The sequence below is a fragment of the Falco naumanni genome, chromosome 4 (genome assembly GCF_017639655.2).
Source record: "Falco naumanni isolate bFalNau1 chromosome 4, bFalNau1.pat, whole genome shotgun sequence".
In the NCBI taxonomy this organism is placed as follows: Eukaryota; Metazoa; Chordata; class Aves; order Falconiformes; family Falconidae; genus Falco; species Falco naumanni.
The window spans coordinates 98,069,620-98,092,861 of record NC_054057.1 but is presented as its reverse complement, the minus strand read 5'-3'; the positions used below and the strand labels follow the sequence as shown (position 1 = coordinate 98,092,861).

The window sequence follows — 23,242 nt, the reverse complement described above, 5'->3', positions numbered from 1 at the left end:
TTCTTCAGCTTTCCACTAATTCAAACATATGACAAATGTGAGTCTTCGTTTCAGTTTTCTATTATTTCTTCATGTCTGATCAAATAAATTAACAGACTTTCATTTCTTTCCCAGGAGTGATGCCCATATGTTGACGAAGGCAGCATAAAAATATTACCTGTTCAAACAGGAGGAAAAAAAGATAAAGGCTATCTTTTACGCACTGTTCCATGCAAACCAGAGATGCTGATCTTATCCCTTTCACCTTGACAGCGCCCACTATGTGTAACGGTAAATATTGCAAGATTTGCGAAACACCCATCTGGTTTAACTCCACAGTATTATAATGTCCCTTTACAATTTCTTCATACAGTAGCAGTTATTTTAATCACACCACAGTACTTCAGTCATTGGGAAAGAATCAGCTCTCCTATCTAATGTACACTCTCCCCAGTCACATGGCACCAGTCCAGCAGAGCAGCATGCTGCTAATGCAGTTTTCTCTGTTTGGATAGTTAAAGATACATCTCCAGGCCAATTTGTACCTGTGTATTGTTGATAGACAGCATGCCGCAGGCAAAGAGATACTGCATGCAGGAAATGGATTCTCATTTAACCGTGTTTAATTTTGTTCTCTGGATCTCCATCATAGCATCTTTCCATTTCTCTGCCCACACAAACCGCTAAAGTGAAACAAAGCTACTTCCCCCACTACAGCTCCTAAACTGATGTGTGACAATGCAATGATTGATTTGCCACTCTGAGAAAAGTGGGTCATTGTACACGTTGTACCACAGCATGCTGAACCAAGCTGTCCGTGCTGACATTGGGGTTTTACAGATTTGTTTCCAGAAGTTCAGACCTGAGGGGACCACTGTGAATATCCAGCCTGAACACTTCTGGTTTGTGATGGGAGCACCGCCGTTCTAAAATTTCCCTCAGCAGCTCATAGAGATCTGGAGTCATCTGTGCTCCTCAGGACACAGTATTCTGCTTGTGTGTTTTGTATCTTACTTGCATGTTTGCTGTGAGGATGGAATACATAGAATTCCCCCAATTCCAAGACATGGAGGCAGTTTCAGATTTGTCATTTTCCAGGATAGTAAACCCTAAACTAATGTAAAAACATAATTTAAATGTAAAATGGTGTACATATCAGCTTTTGCAAAGGATTTTGAATCAGTGAGAAAAATATTGATGCAAACTTCTCTTTGAAAAAAACCCATTACTTTTATTCTTTTGTGAGATTGCAATAGTGTTTAATAACTTTTCTCATGTAATGAAACCTGTTGAGACTCACTTTAAGATTGCCTCTTATGATACCAGGGAGCCATCATTTGAAGAGGTAAGTCTCAGTACTAGAGGAGAGCCTGCCTACCTGTCTGTTGCATTAGATCAGTAAAGTTAGGAATCAATTGCTGAAAGGGGAATATTTTGCAGGTTTTTCTGGAGCAGCCAGATAAGTAACTGAGCCCAGATGTCACTGCAGAATCCAAAAGGTCAAGGCAGGTGGGGATTTGGTTTTTGGTTTTCATAGGAACAAAAAATTCAGAGAAACGTAGCCCTTGAAGTTTTATCTTTGTTTTTATGAGAGTTGAAACCAACCTCCAAACCCCACCTGTTTTGGGAAATGATTTAATGAACAATCAATTGGATAAGAACTTCCTTCAGGGCCTATAATTTTTTTGCTTTGATTTAAATAAATCCTTACGCAAGTGCCTTCTCTGCTCTTTGCACACCTCAAAGGGTGGTGCCCTCAAGGGCAGAGAACTTCTAATCAGGTCCTTAAACCCTTACACTGGTAAAATCCCTGTTGGGATAAACAGTTTTGCCTAGTAAGGACTGCACTTTTTAACTTCCAACTTATTTTTGGCAGGCACAACCTGGGCTGTGGACAGAAAGTCAAAGGAAAGCCTACGACTGCCTCCTAAATAGGAGCCCTTTGGCTGCAGCGTAATCCACTGATTTGGCACCCCGTGCTACGTGGGGTAAACCTGGATGGACTCAAAGCCGCAGCCTCTTCCAGAAAAGTCAGAGCACAACAGTGGTAAGTACTCAAGCCCTGAGGGCTCTGCTGTAGTGATCCCTAAGCTGAGGCAGGGGGAGAAAATCACTGCCATTCCACTGAAGAAAATACGGCTTCTGAATCTTCCTCCTCTGCCCTCCTCCTGCTGCCCATCTCCTCCCCTCTGAAAACACCACAGATGCGGAAGGTTTGCAGGTAAGCAGGGGAGATGGTCACAGCAAATGACAGAGCCAGAGCTGAGCACAGCATGCACTGATAAACCCCTGCCAAACCCTTTCCTTTCTGAAACAGGATCCCTGTAATGGAAATAATTACCGAAGAAACAGACAAAAACTACTTCTGAATGAAATTTAAGCTTCAGCAGACCACAGCACCACCAGGAAATGCCAAGTACAAACACCCATCCCCTCATCCTGAATTCACACCATTTTCTGTTTCTGTTTCCTGTGCAAAGTTATCAATCACTCAGAAACTGGTTGGGGGGTGTGCGTGTGCTGTGGATCAAGGTTTGGATGCAGAGTGCCTTGGGACAGCCTTCGCCTGACTCTGCAAAAATGTCAACTATCTCACTTTGGGGGGGCTCTCTGGAAATACGTAGGGTGCAATACTGGGGGAAACCCAGCATTTTTGTGAGGGAATCACTGGCAATACCCAGAACAATGCATATTAAATAAATATGTGGGGTGGGGGTGGGGGGTGCAGAGGGGGGCCCTCTGGCAATACCCAGTGTACTATTCGGGGGGGTGGGAAATCTGTATGATTTCGTGGGGGAGCTCTAGCAATACCTAGAATTATGCACAGTACTGGGGGAAGAAACAAAAAGCTGTGTGGTTTTGGTGGGAATTTCTGGCAATACCCAGCACAGCATTCAGCTGTATGGTTTTGTGGGGGATCTTTGGCGATACGCAGAGTGATACAGAGCACAGAAGGGGATGGAGGAGAACTGTATCATTTCGGGGCGGGGGGCGGGGGCGGCCACGTCTGGCAATAGACAGGACGGTGCACACAGCTGGGGGACATACACGGACACCCAACCCCAAGCCCCGGCCCCCTGCGGCACGCACCGAGGGCGGCAGAATGACACAAGTAACTTCAAACGGGCACCGCCGGGGTAAGAGCGCAACGTCCGAGATTCCCGGCGGTGAATTAGCGCGGCTCCATCACGCACTTTCTTCCCCGCCCGGCGCTGCGCCGGCGCCCCCCTCCCCCACCACACACTCGGCAGGCGAAGGGGAGGGCGCCGCCGCCGCTCCGCGGACAGTGCGCGGGGCGCGGTGCAGCGCCGGGCAGCGGTGCGGGTGCGGGTGCGTGCACAGGAGCGACCGTGCGCGCCCCCGCCCCGCCGCCGCGGCCGCTTTAAGGGCGGCGGGGGCGCGCCGCCGGGGCGCCCGGCGCGCCGCCGCCTCGCCTCGCCGCCGCGCCGCGCTCCCTCTCCCTCTTCCCTCGCCCCGCTTTAAAGTCTCCGCCAGGATCCGGGCTCGCCCGCCACTTCCTGTACGGCAGGATGGAGCGCGCCGGGGCCCCGGCTGACCGCCGCCCGCCCGCCCGTGCGCGGAGGCGGCTCTGAGCGCCCCGTCCGCGGCATGCCGCGCGCCCCGCCGCCGCTGCCCGCCTGAGCCGCGCCGCCCCGCGCCCCGCCGCGCCCCGCCGCGCGGGGTGTCCCCGCACCCCACCGCCGCTGTCCTCCCCCTGCCCCGCGGCTCTGGGATTTTTTTCCCCTTTGAGGAGGCGAGCAGGAGCCCCCCGCTTTCTCCCGCTGGAAGAGGGGTGCGGGGAGAAACTTATTTTCAACAAGTTTTTTTTTCCTTTTTTTTCCCTTTTTTTTCTTTTTTTTTCTTTTTTTTTTTTTTTTTCCTCCCTTGTGCGTTAATTATTTTAGCCCCTCTCCCCTTTCGATGTGCGGCTTTGGACATGCGGAGGCTACTGCAACCGTGTTGGTGGATCTTTTTCTTGAAAATCACCAGCTCCGTGCTCCATGATGTGGTGTGCTTCCCCGGTGAGTGAGCGCGGCGGTTGGGAGGGTTCCCGGTGCCTCCGCCACACGTGTCCGCGACCCCCGTAGGGTGCCGGCGGGGCACCCCGCGAGTGCGGAGGGTGCGCCAGGGGCCGCAGGGGGCCGCTTTGCCCGGGTGGTCCCCACGTAGGTTTTCCTGCAGCACTCTCCCGGCTGCGGGCAGCGCTGCCCGCGCGTGGGGCCGTGCGCGGTGCAGAGGCTCGGCTCCGCGCTCCCGGCACGGTGCTCCCTCTCCCCGGTGCGCTGCAGCCCCCGACGGCGTGGGGCGGGCCAAGGGGGTCCTTACGCGCTGCCCTTCTTCTGCGGGGCTGCCTGGGGGCTCCCTTTGTGCCGCGGGAGTGCCGCCCGCCGCCCCGAAGGGAGCGTGACTCCGCGCTCCCATCTCTTGTTGCAGCCCCCCGTCCCCCGCCAAGAACTTAGTTTCGCGTGGGTCTGCGCCCTCCCCACCTCACTCGTGTCCGCGGTGGGTGTCTCGCCATGCCGGAGCGCTGACCTTGGCGGGGCGGGGGGAGGTGGTGCTGTTGGCGCGGGGCTGCGCGTTCGTTCCGCGCCCGGGGCTGGCTATGTGTCACCCCCCACGCGTGGGAGAGGGGCCATGGGAGCGGGGGGCACCCAGCACCGAGCTTTCCACCCCCCCTTCGCTCCCCATGGCTTATGTCTATGCATCGCTCCTCCTCGCCCGCCACCGAAATGCAGGGGCCGCGTATAACGGGACCGGGTGAGCGCTTGCCCCGCTCCGCGCCCCGCGGTGGGACTCCGCGTCTCCCCCCCTCACCGCGGGAGCGCCCCCGGCCCGGGGGAACTTGCAGCGCCAGCTCGGGGCTCCAGCTCCCGCTGCCCCCGCAGTACCCCCGGATCTCCGCCAGGGGCGCTGTCGCTCCGCCGGCGCCCCCGCGGGGCCGCGCGCCCCTCCGCCGGCGCGCAGCGCGGCCCCGCCTGCTCGCAGCCCCTGTGAGCCGGCGCGTAGGCACGGCGGGCTCTTCAGCTTTTTTCTGTCTACCCCCCCCCGCCCCTTGCATCTGCGGCTGAAATGATTTTGCTGAAAATGGCTTAGCACCCCCGCACGCCCCGAAATGGTTCATTTATTTACTTTTTCTTGAGCTTCCCCCTCCTGACAGCGAGGGGGCGGGGGAGCCGCGCGGAGGGGTGTGACCTAGGTGGGTGCGATGTGGGCTTTGGTCAGAACAAGCACCCCCGTGAGGCCCTTGTCCCCCGACTCCTCCTGTCCCTTCTGTGGGTTCCCGATGCAGCCTAACGCGTCGGCTGTGTCCGGGTATGCAAGTGCGAAAAGAAAAACTTAAATTCTGGAAGCTTTACAGGAACTTCCACTTCTGTTTTTTTTTTTTTTTTTCCTTTCCTTTTTTTTTTTTTCTCTCTTTCTTTTTTCCTAACCCCAAACACAGAGCTCAGCAGATAGACCCATCATCCCAGTCCTTCCAGCAGCTTCCTACATGGTAAAATGATTTGAAGGCAAAAGAAAATAAGTTGGAGAGAGGGTTAATACCTCTGCAGCTCTTGAAGAAACATTTATCTTCTTTGTATTGATTTCTTCTCAATTTCAGCCCTCAGAGTGAAGCCTTTCTCTCTGCTTCTGATATATATTGTACAGTAATTACATGTAGAAGGCAGGCTCCAGAAACGCTTCAGGAAAACAAGCTGTGATGTAGGTTTAATATGACAGTATTGTATGACTTGCTGATTTAGATTAGTGATATTTGAACCAGGTAATATTTGCATTATGGTTTGAATATAAAGATGAATGCAAGCAGGGAGTAGTAGGTCTATGGACATTTGATGTGTGTAGGTAAACTCTTTAATACTAGCAGCTGTAGAACAGTGGTGTAATACTTGTGAATATTTCAAGGCTGTTCATCACTAAAGGTCTGCTTGGGAAGCAAACTGTTTTCCAGAAGGGCTTCTATGCATTTAGTTTTTGTACAGAACTACCATATTAGATCTCAGTGACTTGCTTACTCTTATATGCCTTCTTCTGAAAAGCAGCATTTGTGTGTGTGCGTGCGTGCAAGGGGGTGGTAAGTGAAACATCGTGATACACAGGGATGCTCCAGACTCTGATCTGGTACATCAGATATGCCCGAGGCAGGAAAGCTGCAGGGAGGATCTCAGTGGACTATAACAGGACATTGGTGCTGACAACATCCAATGGCAAATCATTGGAATTTGTGTTGGCGGGGAATCCCGGCCAGATATTAACCATTTAGTATCTACCACAAATGTTTCAGTACCTTTTCATAACGTTTTCTAGAGAGGATTAGAGAATTATGGTGTTTTTTATTTATTTTATGTGTTAATTTACAAGCATCTTTCTTCCCTCTGCTTGATATCTAGCTTTCTAAATGAAAAAGAGGTCACTGTTTATTTTCTCTCCTGTAAATCACTTTACCTGGTGAAGAAACACAAGGGCTGTTTTTTCTTTGTTCAGCAACCACAAATGAACCATGTAGAAAATAAGTCTTTGCAGTGTTCCTTTGTTACGGGGATTGTAATAGGTTTTCACTGTTTAAGTAGGTATTTTTGTTGCTATTCCTTTGGTTGCAATAAGAGGAAGGAGTCATTCTTACACAAAAAATATGTGGGTAAGGTTTTGCTCTTTCTGAAGTGTTTAGTGCATTTCTCTGTGGGCATGTCACTGGTAATTGCATTGCTTAATAAATCAAACTAAGACAAGGTAAGAGAGGTTGTTTCCATGGGGTCTGTTTGCTCATTAATCTGAATTCACAGTACCAAAAATCAGTAAGGCATATTAACATTACAGTGATATCCTTGCTGCATAATTTCTCATGGCTTTGCCAAGAGAGGATAAATATTTTTTTTGTAAAGGAAAAAGTACACATTTTTGCTGTTCTTAGCTGTGACAATCCTGTCGTCTAAGGAGTGACAATCGTTAGCATTCTCTTAGGCTAGAGGCAGGAATGAAAGTAATTTTCTTGAGTGTAGATTAGCTTTTTGGTAATGGATCAAATTGTTGCTGACCTGGTAACTGCCTGTAAATGGGTTTTGGATTTTGAGTCTTCATAGTTCAGAACTGAGAGTTAATTTTGCATGTAACTGTCTTCTGCTTGGAAGAAAAAATATACTAGGAGCTTTTCCCTATGAACTAATCAAATGCTACTTCAGATATTTTTAAAGGTACAGAGAATATTGGCTTTGTTTATTAAAGATTTTTCAAAGGAAGGTGTGTTGTGCACGTAGAGAAATACGGAATGTACAGGAGAGGGCCCTCCAAGACTTTATTTAGTCCTGTGGCTTTTATGAAGATGACACTTCTTACATTTTAATTATCCCTTATTTTCAGTGCCTTTGGAAAATATGCTTTATGTTACGGGAAGTTGCTAATGGAGTCCTTGCAGATAAAGAATGTCAAGTCAGCCTTCCCAGGCTGTAAGAGCTGAGCTTGCTGGTATGCTTCTGGGGGGAAAACCCCAGGGAGAGCTTTGCTGTCTGTTAGCAGGTTTACGGGAGCTCATTTGTGGTTAACAGAGCTTGGACACAGCTTTCAAAAGTCTTCAAATAGTCATGGGAGCTGCCTGCACTAGCAGCCAGAGTAAGAGGCTTCCTAAGTTGGGGAAGGAGGAAGAGGCATCACAGAAAGAAGGGGTTTCAGTATATTCAAAAAAGGAAGGAACACAGTTTGAGGGCAACTGGAATTCCCTTGGCCATATTGGGGTGTTTTGCGACAAAGCCTGTATTCAGGCTGGGGACCTTGCTCTGCCTCAGAGTGAGGATTTTTGCCTGTGTGAATGAGTTAGAATATCTAGAAATTTGGGCTGAAAGGGTTTTTGATCCTTTTAAAAAAATGGATGTGTTGGTCAGAGCAGTGAGGAACTTCTGTGAGTCTAGTCCAGAGGTGTCATGTTGTTCACCTGTCCCTTGTCTGCACTGGGAACCCCTGCTGAACAAATAAATCATGCTTGGGATCATAAAAACCACCAAACCCCACCTATTGATTTTGGTAGGATGATGGTTTAACTCGCAGTTTCTAGGTCTATGCAGGGATGAGCGTTGTCTTGAAGTTATCTATGTGCACTCAGTTAAAGCTGTACTGTTATCAAGTTGTGGGAGTTTAATAATTGGGGTTTCTTTCCAATTACAGAAAAGACAGATAACAGTGAGGACTCTATCCATCTTATGATCAGTGCTTAAGGACTAACATACTTAGTTTTCTGAAATAAAGTGTTATTAACGTGGACTCTAATTTCAATGTTCAAGTTTCATGGTTAAATTAAAGAAATGACTTCAAACTATTAATCTCAACTGTTCTTGGAAGAAATGCTAATCATTTGGTTGCTGCTTTTTAGCAGCCAAATGAACACGTGGCATGATGTGCTCTGAAGCCTGAGGGTACAGTTATAACACTGTACTTTAACTAATACATAACTTTAATCTGAGAAATTATGAAAAAATGAGACTAATTTCTGTTTGCCTAAGTTACTGTACTTCCATTTTTAAAGATCAGATTTGCTCCTATGTGTTGATAAAATTGTAATTATTTATATTTGCATGCCATGCTACTTAAAGCTTGATGCTAAACAACCATTTTTAAGTGTTTTAGGAAGTGGAATCTCATCAGACGAATGTTCTTAAAAGACATGGAGTTATCTGAGGATGTAGATGTGCACCAAATGGGCTAACTTATGGTTGTATATCCCTTCTGGGAGACTGTTTGCTGCTTTAGGTGCCTAAAATATCTTTACAAATTTTGCCCTTCTTTATGAGGTTAACTCCTATCTATGTTTCTTCCAAGTGGAAATTGTGGACCTGCGTCTTCTTGCACCAAGTTGGTGGGAATGTGACTTCATCAATTGCCAGAGTTACTCGCAGGAAGAACTGGACTTAACAGTTTTGTAGAGACATGCAGAGGTTGGAAGCGATGCAGAGAAGGAAGATATAAATTAATGCACACTTTCATACAAAGCAGAGGAACCTGGGGCATGGCCAACTGGAGGTGTCCAGTAACGTATGATGAAAGCAACTAGTTTTTACATTTGTGTGTCAATAAACCTTTAGAGGAAAAAAAATCACAGGAAGATGATCCTTGGTTGCTGTTAATTTCTCCGTTACTCAGTATCTTGTGCTAGTGTTGCTGATCATGTTATGCATGTTGTAGGCTATAGATACCCATCCATATTACTTGCTCTAGGACAAGTCTAACTGGCTTCTTTCTTTTAATGCTGCTAATATGTGATACAGCTCTCCAAAGTGATCTTGTTCCACTTCAGTGAGGACAGGTGTACTCTTGGATGAATCAGGGGCTACACTGGTCATATCTTCAAATGCTTCCTTTCAATGTACAGTCATCTTGAGGCACAGTTGCCAGGACACAGAGCATTCCTGGTTTATGTCTTGAGCTGCCCCATATTTGTAGCCTAAGCAGAGACTCTTCCTACGCAGAAAGCAAGCAGATGAATGAGGGTGCAGGTTGCAAGCACAGCAGTGAAGACACTGTGATACTCCATGGGTATTGCTGTTCTTGTTTCATTTTTCCTTTTCTCTGACTGCTAGCAGTGTTAATGGGAAGCTGACGAAAACAGTGGTGGTGAATAAGCTTGCCAGCTGACTGGAGGAGGAGGGAGGACATAGGGCAGTAAGGAAACTAAGTTCGTGCAATCACTGTAAGGTAACGTTTTTATTACACTGAATGGCCTCACCTTATGGCAATTTGAATTAGTTTTCAAGTGAACTATGGTTGAAGTAAAATCAGATAGTACATGGCCTTTTTTTTTAATGTGGTTTTATTATGCATCTCTAAGTTTGCTTGGGAGTTGAAGTACTAGCGTTCTTAATTATCAAGTCATTTGAATAATGATGAACCCTTTTCTAGAACTTAAAGCTTGACCGCATCATGCACCTGCCAGCAGTACTGACACATAAAATCTCAACTGATGTGGGTGTTGCAGTTTTCTATGCATAAATCCTGCAGTGATGCCTGAATATGTTTATCCTATGCCAGTGCCTGCTTTGAGGGACTTTGCATTCATAGCATGAAGGCCTTTCTAAAGAAAATCTAGGTGTTTTGAGACTTGGATGCTTAGCTTACGAAAGCTGCTTTGAAAAAAAAATCCTTTTCTCTGCTTGCAGATACATAATGAATGAGACCTTGAGCCCTGAAGAGCTGCACTGATATTTAGGAGCAAAATATGGGATGTTATTTGGTCTTGTGGCAGCTGTTTTGTTCTGGTTTTTTGTTTGTGTGTTGTGTTTTTTGGTTTTTTTTTTTTGAAATAAAATGTGCCTGTCTCTCTGACAGAGTGCTGTTTAAGTTCTTCTGTTGGGAGTCTGTTTATTCTGCTGACAGTAAAGGAAAGCTATCTGATAGCTCCTTGCAGGCAAAGCAACAGTTGTTGAGTTTTCCCACACTTCACTCTTTCCACCTTCTGTCTTTGCAGGAGACCTGTAAGAGACATATCAAATGCTATAATACATGCTTTAATCAAAGCAGTGCCTTACCCTTTCCTTACTCCTATAAAAGAATCTACAATTTGGATTATCATTTTTTAGCAGCCTGAAGTCTTAGACCTGGAGTTCTTTGGTCAGTTTGTCAGACTGGTTGAAAAGCATGTTAGTTGTCCCAGAGTGGAAGAGGGCTTCACTGTAACAAGTGGTGAACGCTGAATAAGCAGGATATGAAGGTAGAATCGTTTCTGCCAATGCACTAGGTAGGCCATTTTTCTACAGCAGCAGTAAATAGATACAGGTCTGTCCTGACCCTTGCTGATCCTAAACAGTAAGCAAGTTACTTTCTTTGGGCCTCATTCCATTTCTTTGAAATAAGGATGCCTGTGAAGTAACCCTTGCACCACTGAGGACTGGTGCTTGCCATTTTATCAGTTGGGTGTGCTTAGAAATGCTCTTTTTATATTTTTCTCCCCTACTCTCCCTTTCTGGATTTTAAAATAACTTATTTTATATCTTAGGAGGTAGTGAAGTTAGTGATACACATCTCAATAAATTTAAGTCTTGGCTAAGAGGGTTGTTTTAGAGAAAGCTTAGGAAGTTGTTTTTTTTTAATGGATGTTTGTTTATATAAGCCTCAACATGAAACTGTTGCAGTTTCCTGGGTGTGGGGGAGGGCAGATGGATACAAGTTCAGACAACAAAGATAACTAGTAGCTTTCAAATAATTAAGTACAGATCAACGTTACTATCACATGTGAGTTTAAGGATTAAATTTTCAATACGCTTTCACTGGTACTTAGATTCCTAAGGTGCTTTAAGAGTTCTGGATTTGCTGCAGTCAAAATAGAAATGAGGGTTTGCGCTGCATGACTGTCTTTTAAACATTGCATCCATTTAGTAGATAGGCAGAGAGAACCAACTGAATATTTTTTCTTGTTGGCCTCCATGCTACTTGTAACTAGCTTACTTATTATTCTTATAGTGCAGTAGGTTGTGTATTTTGTATTTAAATCCTTGCTTAAAATATAACAAAAATTTGCCTGTTGACAGCAGTTGCATCATATTTTAATTGGTGAGCATTGCTAATAGAGTGTTCAGGTTCTAAAATTAGTTGTTTATTTTTCCTTCTTTGCCCAAGGGTTTTGCATCAGATTATATGCCTTCTGTATAACTGTTTGTGTTCCAAAGCAACACCTTTGTGCAGTTTTAGCTATTTAAGTAAGTGTTAAAAGTATGGGCTCCATGACAGCAGTTTCAGAAACTGTGACTTTCTAAATTGTTTCTTACAACGTTGTTTATGCACTGTAAAGTGCTTCTCTTTTGTTTACTGTGAATTAATTCATAGTTATCTTTGTAGACCTAGGGCACAAAATGTGCAAGTTTATTATGTTTTATCTTGGTGTAATGGCAGGTCCTCAGCTGCTGCAAATTGTCATAGCACAATTGATGCTACTGTTTCTGTGGCAGCTTTCATCAGGTGAGGATTTGTACCATAACAGTCATCATGACATTATCCTGAAAAACGGGTGTGTGTGGCTTCCCCCCCCCCCCCCCCCCGTATTTCCATGGGCTGGCTTATGTCAAAGCTGCACACAGTTTTGATGCTGTCTTCATGCTTCTTGGAGGGTTTTTCTTTTATTGTGTGGTGAAATGCAAAACCTCTTCTTTGTATGATTCTGCGTGCTGTGGAAGAGATGTGTCCAGTCCTTCCATGAAAATTCAGACCTTTTGGAGGATGCTTGTTGTATATATCAATCCTCAGGATTGTTCTGTTGCATTGTACCTAGTTTTTTGACCAAAGCTGTGGCTGTTGCAAAGGTGTTCGTGAGGTTTTCTGTCAACAGCTGGCAGTTGTTTTTTTTTAAAATAACTTGTTTGATCCATCGTGAAGTGATACCCAAACTTGTTTTCCTTGAATGAAGTAGTTGAAGTAAATAGGCCACCAAAAATGTGGTTGTTTGAATTACTTATTGTAGCTGTGAAGGTCAAACTGCAAATATATAGCCACTTTAACAACTGTCTTGTATCTGTTTCACTTTTCTCTACTAGCTTAAAGAGCCCTCTGATATTTTGTTACCATGAAAGTACTTACACATTACAATAAAACCATGTCACAATGTCCTGATTAACCTAGTGACCCGAACTCCCCAAGGCCTTTTCTAGCAGGTTTTATCTAGTCCTTGAATAATTTTTGTAGCAAACGTTTTTGCCTTTTCTCCATTTTTTTAAACTTATTTTTAGAAAGGTGCATGCCAGAACTGAAAACTGGTTTTCCACATACCATATGTGCGTGATGATATGGCCCTTTCTGTTTGTCCAAGGATTTTCAGTGACCTATTTTTCTGCCACAGCAAGAAAGCTCATGTTGATTGTTTGCCTAGTTTGACTTCTAGATCATTATTGGAGTCAGTGCTGAACAAAATAGTCTGCAGTTCAGTGGCTGTGGCCTGGATCACTAATTCTTGGAGGTTTTAACTTTATAATGGCCATTTTAGCATTAGAAAGGTAGGCCTCTTTGACTTAAGTCCTCTGCAACCGTAGTATCTTAGATGCATCGTTTGTTCTGATTTTGTTAGTTTCCCAACAGTTTTTAACGGAGTAGCAGTCAGTGCATCCATAATAGTCCTGGTGCCTGTTGTGGAGTTATCTAGGATGGATGTCTTGGGGTTTGATTTCCATTAAGCATTGTAATACTGAAAGCTTCATGCAGGTCCAGAACATGACTGTGACCTGGTGAGAGTTACCACCCTTGTGTGGTAACAACAGTGATGTGGATAACAGTTGAGCTTCGTCAGAAACTTGGAGTCGGGGTTAGGATTTGCATGTAACCCCAAGGAGGCAATGGTTTTCTTAGGAATGTGTTTTTATTCCCCATCTGTTTGCTCACCCTGTTACCATTACTCATATTGCTGGTTTTGGTAGGCAGTGTTTACTGTAGTGTCCTTATTTTCTTCTGCTGCTGGATGCAGGTGGGTGTGCCACTGGGTAATAAGCTATTTGAAAGAATTTAGATCTGCTCTGTTACTGTGGCCCTGTTTCCATTAGGGTGGCCTCCCTTGGATGCTTTTAGCTTTGCACCTTGATGGTGTTTGTTTTGGGCAAGCTTGTACCATGCAACAAATGAGGAAAAAACATCCCTTCTGCCCCAGCTAATACATTTTTATTATATATATAATAAAAGACCTGTCTGGAAAGAGGCTGGTGTCTGTGAAGATGGAGAGATCCTTATGATTAAAGTAGAGAGGGAGTCCAATCTTCCAAATATGACATCCTTCACCAAAAACCTCTGAGAAGTCCTGATCCATAGCTATCAGCTAATATTGGATCAGGTTCTGGCATGCTGAAAGGATCATAAAATTAATTGTGCTTGATCGATACTGGTACTTCTTGTGTGCTTGTCAGGAGAACAGGGCGCAGTATGAGCCAGGCAGGCCCTGGCAGTGCATGCTGCCTGGAGAGCAGAGAGCACTGACCAGGCAGTCTGCCAGGAAGGTTTTAACTAGCCTTTAAAATGATGGACTAGATGGCCATCACCAAAAGTCCCTTCCAGCATTGTTCTGTGCTGCACATACTCTTACTGTGCACCCTGCTTGCCCTGGAGAAGTAAAGCGTATCTGCAGCTGCTGCAGCCTATGAGAGACTCCTGGTCAGAGAACCTCCGCTGTGCACGGACGGGGAGTGTGATGCCCAATGTTATTACTTGCTAGAGCGTGAAGCCTGCAAGTAATGGTAATACAAATGTATTTCAATTTGTAACCTGGCCTTCTGTATCAAGATTGGACTACTTCTATTCTGTTGCACGTGTGCATCACTTGGGGAAACATGCTGATAGTACTTAACATTTAATTGCTTCTCTTGATTTTATTTGTAAATTAGAATCTAGAGGATCTGTAAGAAAAAACAGTAGAGCTTAATTGGACAACATTTTAGAGTAACTAAAAAAAAAAAAAAAAAAGACATGTAGCTTTCCAGCTTTTGGAGCTGAGACAAATGCAAACTTACTTATTGATCCATCTATATGATATCATATTTTAACTACTGTCTAAACTGGAGGTCATATCTATACTAGATTGCTTAAGAATCTGTCTATCTTATCACATCTTGTACTCATTTATAGTTGTTTCCATTTCTGGCTTTGCTAGAGAGACAGCTAGTGTTTCAACCTAAATTAAAATCAATAAGAAGCAATTTTGTTTGTTTTTTAACTACTAGAGCAGGCTTTTTTTGGGTTTTTTTTTGTAAACCTCTGCATGTTCAAGTTGGTCACTTGATTCTTTCCGGCATGATAATTGCCAGACCTCGTTAATTCCTAATTTTTGCATATGTAGGAAGGGGTTTGCATTCCAGTGTACCTAACAAAATGTCAAATGTGATTTAAAAATAAAAAATTATTTTAAATCATCACTGAGAAATAAATGCGGTAAAGAATACTTGGCAGTTAGAAGTACTTAAAAAACATCTTGAGGGGAAGCATATGCCTGGGGCCTGTGGTAAATGCAGTTGACCCAGGAGTCCTGCTCTGGCAGGGTAGCACAGGCTTCCCCTGGCACATTTAGGCTATGTCCTGCAGGGATGATTTCCAGTGGAAAAAGCAGAGTCTAGGTCTCTGTGCCTTCAGTCCTTGGCTTGGATATTTCTGCATCACATCAATTCACGTAGGAAGCTGTTGTCATGTTGTCAGCTGGCTTTTACCATACAGCCAGCAGATTGCCAGCAATAACAATTAACCTGGGTCAAATTCAGTGTGGAGTTCCAACTGAAGCGATGTTGGTACTTCCTAGAAAAGGCAATGGTGAACCATAACATAATATCAAAGTAAATATTTGAAGGTAATGCTCTGATGAAGTGTCCAAAATAGGATGTGTTGCTGCTCTGGCGAGTTGATCACAGGGTGCACGAAATCATCCTCTTTAACTTGCAGTACAGGCCGCCCAAATGCACACAGATGGACACATTGCTGTGTAATGGTTGCTTTCTATGTTGATAAAGTTTATGAAGGTTCAGTTTTCACTGGCAAAGCTTCTTGTCACTGATGTAGGTATCCAGTTGGAAGAAATAGTTTGTGTCTTAAACAGCATTTCCAGAACAGGTAGGCCAACTGCTGTGGTCGATAATCTGGCTCTTGCATAGAAGCTTTTGGTAAGGTGTTTACTCTGCCTCTTCTGGGTGAAGTTCAGCATCTAGCAACGTTGGGCCAGTGTCTATATAAACATTTATCATCTTCTGCATCTTGTTTTAAATTGTACAAGGTGAAACTTGAGTCCCTGGGAAAATGAATACCAATATTTTTATCAGGTGGTTCTTTTAGTTGCTGTGATCTTGCCCAGTGCTTCTCACGCTTTCAGAAATGTTTTAAGAATTCCTGGAATTCTTAATTCCCAATCCAAGAACTTTTTGGATGGTCTAAATCACTTCCTGTTTAACTTTCTTTTGAAGTTCCTAAGTATTATGAGCTACCTGTTACTTTAGTCTCTTTGGTTCAGTTTTCTCTCACCTTTTCTTCTGCTTCCACTTGCTTTGATTCAGACACGTTAATGAATCAAGGAAGAGGGCAAACCAAGGGCAAAAAGAAGCAGAACGGGCTACTCTGGTAATCAAAACAAGAGTCTGTTCCCTTAAGTAAACTGCTAAAGCAGTGTTTTGTAGGATCAAAACATAATTAGTAACTGGATGACACTGAAGAGCACATTTCCTTCATCCTTGAAGGCAAGTTGAGTTGCGTGTGAATTTCTTAAATTTGATGTCAAACCAGCAAACCATTCATTTTTTAACTAATCACTTAAAACCACACCAAAATTTATGTGCCAAGAAGCCAGCTGTGTTTAAAAATACATGTGCAAACCTGGTACACAGTGATCCAGGAACGTAAAGTAAAAATGACTTGTCTACGTGCTAGTAACAGCTATTGTAAGTGAATCCCAAGCCATAGTTCAATGCAAGGAGTGATACATTACAGCACAAACAGATTCTTTGTCAAAAAAGGTGATTAACACTTCATGTCAAACACTATCTGCATGTACTGCTTTCTCTATTTCGTGTTATTAAGCAGTGTGACCTTTTCTCTTTCAACAATTAGCTTTCAAGGTGAAAACCAACTTAGGAAGAAAATTAACTTTTTCATTGGATCTGAGGAGTCTTACAGTTTTGCAGTAGTCTTGATTATACCTTCACACTTCATGGTTTTGATTGCTGTCTTGATCAATGACTCTCCATTTCTGCGGTTTGAGATTGCATTCCCCTATTTGCTTCTGTATTTAGGAGACATCATAGGGTGTTCTGGGTGCAGACTGTGTCTGTAGATGAGGCTTGTAAGATGCATGCTGTCAATGGGTAACAACTCCAGCTTGTCTCATTTGCTTTCTATTAGGAACAAGTTCACTTGCTAAATAATTCTGTTCTGATCTTCAGTTTTTAATTTACCTGACAGCGTGCTTTCTGTTGAACTGAGACTATGATCACTCACTGTAATCAAGTGCTCTTTGTTTGCAAACCCAGATGTTTCTAAACGGCAGACACTGAGTATGAGAGATGGTTTACAGTTTGGTTTGCCTTTCTGCTTCAATTTGTGAAACAGAAGCCATCCTGGAGTTTGCTACATTTGGTTGCAATTCTTGGAAACAAGGTTGAAGCACATGGGTCTTGCAAAGAATATTCTCTCTTGATGAGCTGGAAATAAAATACGTGGGTTTGGTGAACACCATTTCTGTTATTACTGACTGTCTGGGCCGTACAATACTGAGCGAAATAAAGGATCAAAGCCAGTAGCACCGTCATGTCTGCTCTGGAAAGCTGATGAATTGTTCAGTGCTTCCCTTGGTGCCTTTCAGTGACTTCTGCTGCGATCAATACAAGCAGCATGAACAGAAATTGGACCCTTCTGCTGGCTCTCATGCTTGCAAGTAAAGTGGAGAAAGCTTGATTTGTTTTGCTGCTTAAGCCCTTGCTGTCCTCACACGTATGCTATATGAGAGGCCTGCTTACCTGTTTGCATTCTATTATGTGGCTCTGCTGTCCTGCCTTCCAGGATGACACTTCAGTGGTGCCAAGCTGGATGTGAAGGAGCTAATGCTGTGATTTTGGATATATATATATTAAAACAAACCAAAAAACCCCAAACAAAAAAAAACCCAACACCAAACTCCAGAGAACTTTCAGCTGGACTGTAAGGATAATACAGTGCTGGTGTCTTTAATACTTGCAGTCTCTCAGAAAGATCTTAGACTTAAGGTCTACTGTCCATTATTCAGAACTACCAATACCTTTAGAAAGCTGCTTTGCCATTCCTTTACCCTTTCATCTAGACTATTTTCCGCTGATGAATTGTTCTGATGGTCACTGGCCATTGTAGTTGTTCTTGTAGTTTTTGCCACGTGGGCTCCTGAGCCATTGTTCTTGTTGCAAAACCAAAATCCAGCAACAGGTGCAGTGCTGCCTTCCTGAGCACGGTGTTGTCTTTGCTGTAGGTGTTTGCCTGTTGTCTGCATGAATGCTCCCACTTGTACTGGGGGCTCCTTTCTTTGCCTCGTGCCTTTCCTGGTGTAGCTGGGCCCTTATGCTTATGCAGTGTTTGTTAGCCAGGCCTTTTGCGGGCTTCAAGCGGGAATTGTCAGTGCCTGAATGCATAAGCTGAGGCTACCTGTGTCGTTCATCCCCTTGCTGCTGAGCAGTTGGACCAGTCTTCCTGATATCGGGACCTGACTTCCAAGATGTTTATCTCACTCGAACTGGTAAGGAGGATGCTCTGATGGTCTTGGATCAGTCTTCTGCTCTGTCTGGTCTGTTGCGTGCTTCTGAGGTGCTATTTTGCATTGAGGTTGAGATATATATATATATGTACGAATACTACTGCTTTTAAAACCTGGCATAATAATAATTAAGCTTAGGAGTGATACACCTGAATAGGTTTCTTCCATTAGTAAAGCAGTTAATAGGTGGATTAGAACGAACATTCAGCAGATGTTGTAGTAGCAGAGTAGAACTGACTTCACATTGGGGATTCATAATGTGTGTCTGAATCCATGCTTATAGACAAAATTGTGAGATGAGATTTTTTGGAAGAATAGTCTTGCCCAAAGAACAGGTGAGGCTACTTTATAGGGTAGGAAACTTCTTTGTTAGGTGATATTGAAGTCAGATGGCCTTGTGATTCCTTTAGCTGAAGTATTTTTAGCGAAAGGGTTTTTTTTGTTTTTTTTTTTTCTTGTAAACTTTGAAGCCAGATTTGTATGCATGCATACAAAAACTGATAGCACCTGTTAATTTTGCACCGGAGCTGAAGTGGTACAGACAAAGGCTCTATTACATAGTAACAGGTAATTAGTTATACAGGACTATCGGTTCTGGTCTGAAGGAAGCCCTCCCTGTTCAGTTCAGTGGAGATTTCCACCTTAAGTGTGATAGGGCAATGTCAGATGCCGATCTGACTAGTGAGTGATTTATTGCAATGTTGACAAGAAAAAACTCTACTAAAGGAAATGTTGATAGAGGACAATGATACTTCATTGCAGTTTCTTCCCTGAAAAGCTACAGTGGCATTGATGTTTTACTGTTTACATGTTGCTTCATCAGCTTGGGCAGTTTGTCATGGAGGGGAACTTGTTTTCAAGCACTAATGCCTCTATAGGCACACTTTTTTTCAATGAGGAAAACCAGTGAAGAAGCAAGCTATTTGTACAGTCATGTTCGTGGTCAGATTGCTCCCTTTTCCTGTCCATGCTCCATTTTACCAATTATATATTTTCTTTAGTGTTTCGAGGAAAAGACTGGAAAAGCAATAGAAACAGCATCAACAGTCTGTGTAAAATACATATTAATGTTCTAAAAATAATTTTAATTTTAACAAACTTCAGCTATGTGTTTCTTTGTCACTTCTTCCCAAGTTCAGCTGTTTGCCCTTCCATGCTGGGAGTGTTTGTGAAACCCATAATTCTCACTGTGTAACACATAAGAATTTTGCAAGTGACAGTTATAAGGAAATTCCATGGTAAATTATACTAAATCACAGGTAATTTGCCCAAGGCATAAAATAATTGAAGGGATCTGATGATAATTCTGAGGAAAAAACCCCAGCCTGATTCTGGGGGACTGTGTGTTGTAGAATCTTAAACTTGATAGTTTCTTGTATCCTTGTTTGAATCTTACTTTGAAGAAACTTAGGCCTTTAAGAGCTATAGGGTTTGTTGTCCCTGAAGACCTCAATGTCTTCTGATGTTCTAGTATCCTTAAGAAGGACACCAATGGACTGGGCTGTAGCTATTTTTAAAATGATGAAGCTGGACAAACATGCTAAAAATACCTTCTTAAGTTGGCTTGTGTGTAACCAGCACTTTTCAGATGACAGTGTGCATTTTCATCACTTCCAGGATGTTGAACCAGGTTGAATCACTCTAGCTTTTGTTACTGGAGTTGGATCCCACAGCTACAGAAAAGCAGAATCTGATGTGTAGTCTTCCTTGCGATGAAGACCAGTGTGAACACATCGTACCTGTGCCTGGCAAACTCTCCTTTGTCCTCCTTAGACCAAAGTCACTCCAAATTGAGAAGCATTTACATTTATTAGATTTGAAGAATTTGGACCATATTCATCATAGTATACCCGTACACACAATCTGTCCTGGCTCTTTATTAAAATGTTGCAGTGGAAGGAGACACTAAGGAAAATATCCAGTTGTTTCCTTGTGTTCAGTGACATGGATTGTTCTGGTCAGAGAAACATTGTGAGATTCCTCATTGCATTCTCCCAGCTATGTGAACGTGGCTTGAAGGTTCTGGTTTGGTTAGTGTGGGAGCTTGGATAACTGAAGATGTATGTTTGGATGAGAAGCTCTGAGGAGGTGGCTGTGCTTTCGCCCTCCTAGACTATGGCTCAGCAGGGTGCTGGCAAAGTTATTGATGGTGCTTTCAAGACTTGCTGTACAAGGACAGCAGTTGCATGCCCAGGCATATGGAGTCAAGGCTGACTGAACCAGCTTGCCAAAGCCAGGATGGCTTTTCTTGCTGTTGTGGCAAAGGAAAAGATGAACTGCAGTTTGTTGGGCTCAGCTGAATTTAGGTATCATATGGCAAGACTTCCTCCCGCTTTAATCCCTATGGAGACAAAAAGCGAGAGAGCAGCCAGGGTATTGTGGAGCTCTGTGTATCTTGGGAGAGAGGAGCACCTTTCTGGTGGGGAATTCAGGATCTTGCTGCATTGCCAATCCCATCAGTGAATTTAGGCTGCCAGAAAGCCTTCTTGACCTGGGAGCTATACATCCAGATAGCAGCCTAGCTGGTTTCTCCCTTTGGGAATGAAGAGAGGGGAAAGTGTATGTTGCACAGCAATAGTTTGATCTGAGTGGATCCAAGATGCTTGTGAGGACTCTGTGGTATCTATGTGGGCACTGTTTATCAGGTTAGGAGACGTTTTTAAGGGCCCTAATGTCTGCTAGGACTGAGTATAAGTACCTTGACAACGAGGAAGACATGGTGTACATTGTCCAGATAAATTGTTTTTTCCTTTAATGACCTGAATACCTTTTGGATGCATCTATATATCAGACCTTTCCTCAGTGTTATCTGAATTCTTCTGACCTAGAGGACATTACAGCTACACTTTCACCCTTTGGGCTTCTGTAAGGCTGGCTACAGCATAAATCTGGTTTTCTGTTGAGCTTCATAATCATGAAGTCGGCATTGATACTGAGCTGGTCGACTTTTTCAGAGGACAAATAGCAGTAGTCTTTGCATTTCTCTTTAATCAGATAGCCTCTCGTCTGAGAGAGGCTAGGAGCTGCTAAACTGATGTGCAGTGGCTGAGACACATAAAAAATGATACGTCCACTAATTACTGAATAGTTTCTGAAAAAGAAATTATTTTTGGTGTGTAAAATAAATTGTCTCTGGGTGATGGCATTGATATGCTGTTGATCATGCAACAACCATCTTTGCAAGCCTGAGTTTTCTTTTAAAAAGGCATGATTGTCTGTTAAATATTTGGGCATTCATATTCCCCCTGGGTTGATCAACTATTTGAAATGAATTATCTCACAGTCCTGTGACAATTAGAGTGGCATGCTCAGGTGAAAGGGTTTGTCTGTTTCATAGATTGTAGAGATACGCTCAGTGAAAATGAACATCCTCCCAAGGTTAAATTATCTATTTAAAGCTCCTCCAATTACAACGTTGGATAGAAGGATTATTTTTTTTTTTAATGTGGATAAGAGTTAGCAGAGGACAAATGACATAATTGGAGGGGGAGAGAGAGACTTCATACGTGCTTGCATCTAAAAGAGTGAGAGGGGTAAGGAGAAGATGGTGCCAGAGAACTGTCTTCATAGTCCTTTCTGGTTGCCGTAATCTCAAGCAGTCTTTGCAGGTCAGGAGAGTTAGTATTTGTGTAAAAGCTTCCTGCAACTTCTCCCTGGTGTGCGATGTGGCACTTGATGCCATCTGGCCTTTTTGTAAGAGAAAGTAAAAAAACAACCCGACCCTTATATTGGACTGTATAAATAGCCTGCTTTTTGCTCTTATATAGCACAGAGGAACTAATAGCTGGTGAGTTGAACTGACATATTCCTTTGTGCACAAGTTACAGCAACTTAAATGAAAATTACACTCCTAGCAAGAGAATGGACCTCTGTTTAAATTAGATAAGGAGATTATGACAGAAAAAGATCATTGAATAAAGGGGTTTTTAAACTAGCCAGTGAAATAAATGTATGACTTCAAACTTTGTCTTGCCAGAATTTATTAATAAAACACAGTGAGGTTTTTGGAATACAATGAAGATCCTTTCCTTTGAAGGTTACAGTGTAATTTGTGTAATTGTGTTTGTATAATTTGACTTCAAGATATGTCCTTGTAATTTGGTAAACTGCAGATCTTGCGCCAATCTATTGCATTTTTCTTGTGCCTCATATTGATGGACCTAATTGCCTCATAAGTATATACTCAGTTTAAAGCCATTGCACTGCCCTCTGGACCTTGAGAAATTCGCCTTCCAGTCTGTAATGATAATCTCTGTATGGATCTTGTCTGTGAAGCAGCTGGCCATCTTTCCTTGCTTCCTTACTAAGTATACATAGATAATTGCTGTTCTGGATAACCTCGTTTTGCTGTTGTATAGCTGAAGAAAACACTGTATGACACCTACATTTTTCCCAGCTGCAGGATGCCCTTTTTTGGCAGGGAAGCTAGAACACAGCAATCGCAGGTGTCGTCTTGTCAGGAACTGGCTGATACTCACTGAGAAAATCCCCTAGAATTGTATGTGCATGGCACTGTTTCAGCTGGTCCTTCACTGAAAGTGTTTCCTGATGGAATGGGATAGAAAAGTAGCTGTGGGCAAGGCAGCGATCGGTGTTGGTAGGGTGTGTATGTAATTCTGAATATTTATTCTAATGACATTTAATAAATGGGCTTCATGCTCTTGCGCTTTCTCAGTACAAAACAGGTGCTGAAACATCTAGACAGGCTTGGAAAAAAGTTACCATTTCAGTGCTATCTTGTTGCTGAGGCCCTTTGAAGTCAACAGAAAATGTGGGCAAACAATTTGTGTTCTGAGGCATTAATACTATGAGTTGTTTGCTCACCCTAAGAAGCTGCAGTGAGATTGCTCTTGGCTGCTGGAGCAGGGAGAAATTGTAAATACGAGATGAAAACGCTCAAAACTTTCCTCAAAATGCTGGAGAAGGAGGTAAAAAAAAAATATTGAGTAAGACGTGTCCATGGAAGGGTTGAGGGCAGACAATCATGCTGAGGAGTTGAGTCACTGGAACTCGAGGTGTAGATAAAGCTGATTTAAAGATGGAGTTTGATTGTGTTGCAGT

The 23,242-nt window shown here is 43.5% G+C and overlaps 1 protein-coding gene across 1 annotated transcript in view; it reads left to right on the top strand.

Moving 5' to 3' along the window:
- Positions 1 to 3,654: 3,654 nt before the first annotated feature.
- The window catches only part of PTPRG (protein tyrosine phosphatase receptor type G), a 412,309-nt gene continuing 392,721 nt past the window's right edge, over positions 3,655 to 23,242 (top strand). Inside the window, exon 1 of the mRNA XM_040589702.1 lies at positions 3,655 to 4,001. Within this exon, the coding sequence (XP_040445636.1) occupies positions 3,917 to 4,001 (85 nt within the window). The 5' untranslated portion in view covers positions 3,655 to 3,916. The remainder of the gene's footprint in view (positions 4,002 to 23,242) is intronic.